The sequence below is a fragment of the Echinococcus granulosus genome (assembly GCF_000524195.1).
Source record: "Echinococcus granulosus chromosome Unknown EG_S00099, whole genome shotgun sequence".
NCBI lineage: Eukaryota > Metazoa > Platyhelminthes > Cestoda > Cyclophyllidea > Taeniidae > Echinococcus > Echinococcus granulosus.
Genome location: NW_020170479.1, coordinates 301177 through 303690, shown reverse-complemented (window position 1 = coordinate 303690; position 2514 = coordinate 301177). Strand labels below are relative to the sequence as shown.

The window sequence follows — 2514 nt, the reverse complement described above, 5'->3', positions numbered from 1 at the left end:
TAGCGTTGTTTTCTACACTCTCGCGTGTCTGGCCAGCATCTAGTGGAAATAATACCGCAATCTTGTAGCTAGGTGGTGGTCTGCCATGATAACGTCGGTCAAGGTTGGTTGATAGGAAAATTGGCGAAAGGAGCCTGCCTATCACAGGGATTATTGAACGGATCTTCTTCATCCCCATTCTCATTTTTACTTTACAGTCAACTGCGCAGTTGTACTTCTACACGAAGATATGTATGTGCGTTCTTGTTACAAAAGAAAAGGTTTTTCGTTTAGGATTTTAGATGTTGTGCATAATGTATACTTAACAGGAACAATATGGCCATTTGAAGGGCACCTAGATATCACAGATAATTTGTAAAATACTTAATTTACTCTGGCTGTTAAGAGGCCGATACCTTCGAATTCATGGGAGGTACTGCCTCCACTTCAAGCGTTACAGTGAATTTCATGATGACTATTATAAATGTCAAAGATAAAAAAGCGGAGGGGAGGGCTTTGGGGAGCGGGGTGAGAGGTAGTGGTGACAAGGATGTTGACAATATGTATTTTAAAGGTCAGTTCACAAATTTATCTATGTTGGGGAAATCTGGAAGCAATCCGTGCTTCCCTCATATTTCCAATGCTTACTCAGTCGTAGATCTACGGAGAAATAAAAAAATAAATACTGCTTAGTTGTTGGTTTTATGCAGATGTCTGTCGGAAGTTACAAATGCAGAAATGGCAACAGGCTAAACTGATATTTAAGGCTAATTTTTGTAAAAGTAAAATCTTTTACAAATAATGTTCCAGTAACTTCAAAAAAGGAAAAATTTTATCCAGAAAAGTCGTATAATTTTTGGAAATCCCGTTCCCTGGAGTTCCGCTTCCATCGTGAGGAGTAGATACATGGGATCAATAGGACTGGTGAATTCTGTCCGTTTTTCAAAACTATCATACAAGCTAATCATTAAAATCAGCCGATCATATCCCTCCTGGGTTATAATACAATTGCATCAGTTCAACAAATGTTTGTCCAGTTCAATTCCTTCTGTTGACACTGAACAAGTTAGCCAGCTCTTTTGAAAATCTCCCAGCTAGATGACAGACCAACTGACAAATGGATGAATGGCATAACATGTTGCTGTCAGTCAACTGTTCAGCTGTAAAATTTCCTCTCCTTATGTTTGACAAGTGGAAAGGGCTTAAGTGTTTAACCGAATTACTTCAGGAATACACATATTTGCTTAGTAAAGCTAAGGAGGAGGGGAGGAGGAGGAGGAGATTGACTCCAGACTATGGAGTAGAGGACGCCAAGTATATTGAGCCCATGTGACCCTACTTTTCAGGTGTCCAATTGAGGGGAGGGGAGAGATAGAATGACGCTGAAGTAAAGGCATACATTTAAGAGCCATCGCTTCCGTTGTGTGGGTGATGATGGTAGTAATAGGGAGACAGCTAAATGTACAGTCTCTGGATCCGAACACTCTCCCATACAGATCACTCACCTAGGGAACAGCTTAGTAACTCGTTCGTTTATTTACAAAGGCTACGATGACTGAGACGAAATACCTACGAAAGGAGCGAGGATTGTGTGCTATTTACTTTTACCTCCCTAGAGTGTTTAAACCGAAAGATAAGCAGTGGAAGTTTTGTCCGGGCGTTCCACCAAAGCTTTAGAAGACTTCATTACACATAATGCAAATATTAACTTGCCCCGGTACAGCACAGCCTGGGTAGGCAAACATGCCTCCTAGTACTGATTAACTACACGATAAACAGTTTGATTACTTTCGCTGTAACGGAAATTTTATTGTTAAAGAATCAAAATGATTGAATGATGCTAAGTGTAATGCATTAATTATTTGTTTACCTCTCGGTTTTGATAACAGACTACCTGAAGACTCTGCCATTGTACCTTTGCCTAGCTGTTTGGCCTCCAGACCATGGCAGTAGTCTCCTGACCCTACTGTCCTTTGAGGACACATATTCTGCCCGAGTATTGTGGCTCCTTAGGTCTTGAGGGAGGCCTCAAGGTGCCACAAGAAGAATCCATACCTGCAGCCATTTGACTGATTTCGATCAATAGACCTTTGTAATGACAGTTGATTGATCTATGGGACAATTAATTGGCACTTTTTAGAGAGATTATTGTCAAAATTCTCAGCAATCATTTACTGTAATGTTAAATTAAACATTATTTCAAGTGCTAATAAAACTTTGCTAGAAAGTTTACTAGATAAATGCAATAAATGACATGCCTTTTGAATGCAGTCTCTCCTTTTAGGGTTGACGCCTCCGTAAGCATACAAAAATGCACTGCCTACGCAAAATCTAAACATATTGATGTGGCTTTTTATCTTCTAAATGAAAGAAACCTTGACAGGCATTTTTACCTTTTATTAAACTTATCTTTATTGTTCACGCCTTTAACAGATGGGGCGATTTGCATAGCTGGTGGGTTGGGTTTGCCGGACTTTAAAATGGCTTTTCCTGTTGCCAAAATATCGCAGTAGGAAAACAAGTGGAAAGTGTGAT

At 39.8% G+C, this 2514-nt stretch overlaps 1 protein-coding gene across 1 annotated transcript; it reads left to right on the top strand. All coding sequences in view use genetic code 11, as the record gives it.

The window, feature by feature from the left end:
- Nucleotides 1-405: 405 nt before the first annotated feature.
- Nucleotides 406-2232, top strand: EGR_08234 (hypothetical protein; the record flags this gene model as incomplete). Its single annotated transcript, XM_024497483.1, has 5 exons — nucleotides 406-507; nucleotides 554-633; nucleotides 673-755; nucleotides 790-870; nucleotides 2120-2232. The coding sequence occupies 5 exons, from the start codon at nucleotides 406-408 to the stop codon at nucleotides 2230-2232; spliced, it is 459 nt and encodes a 152-aa protein (XP_024348124.1).
- Nucleotides 2233-2514: the final 282 nt, after the last annotated feature.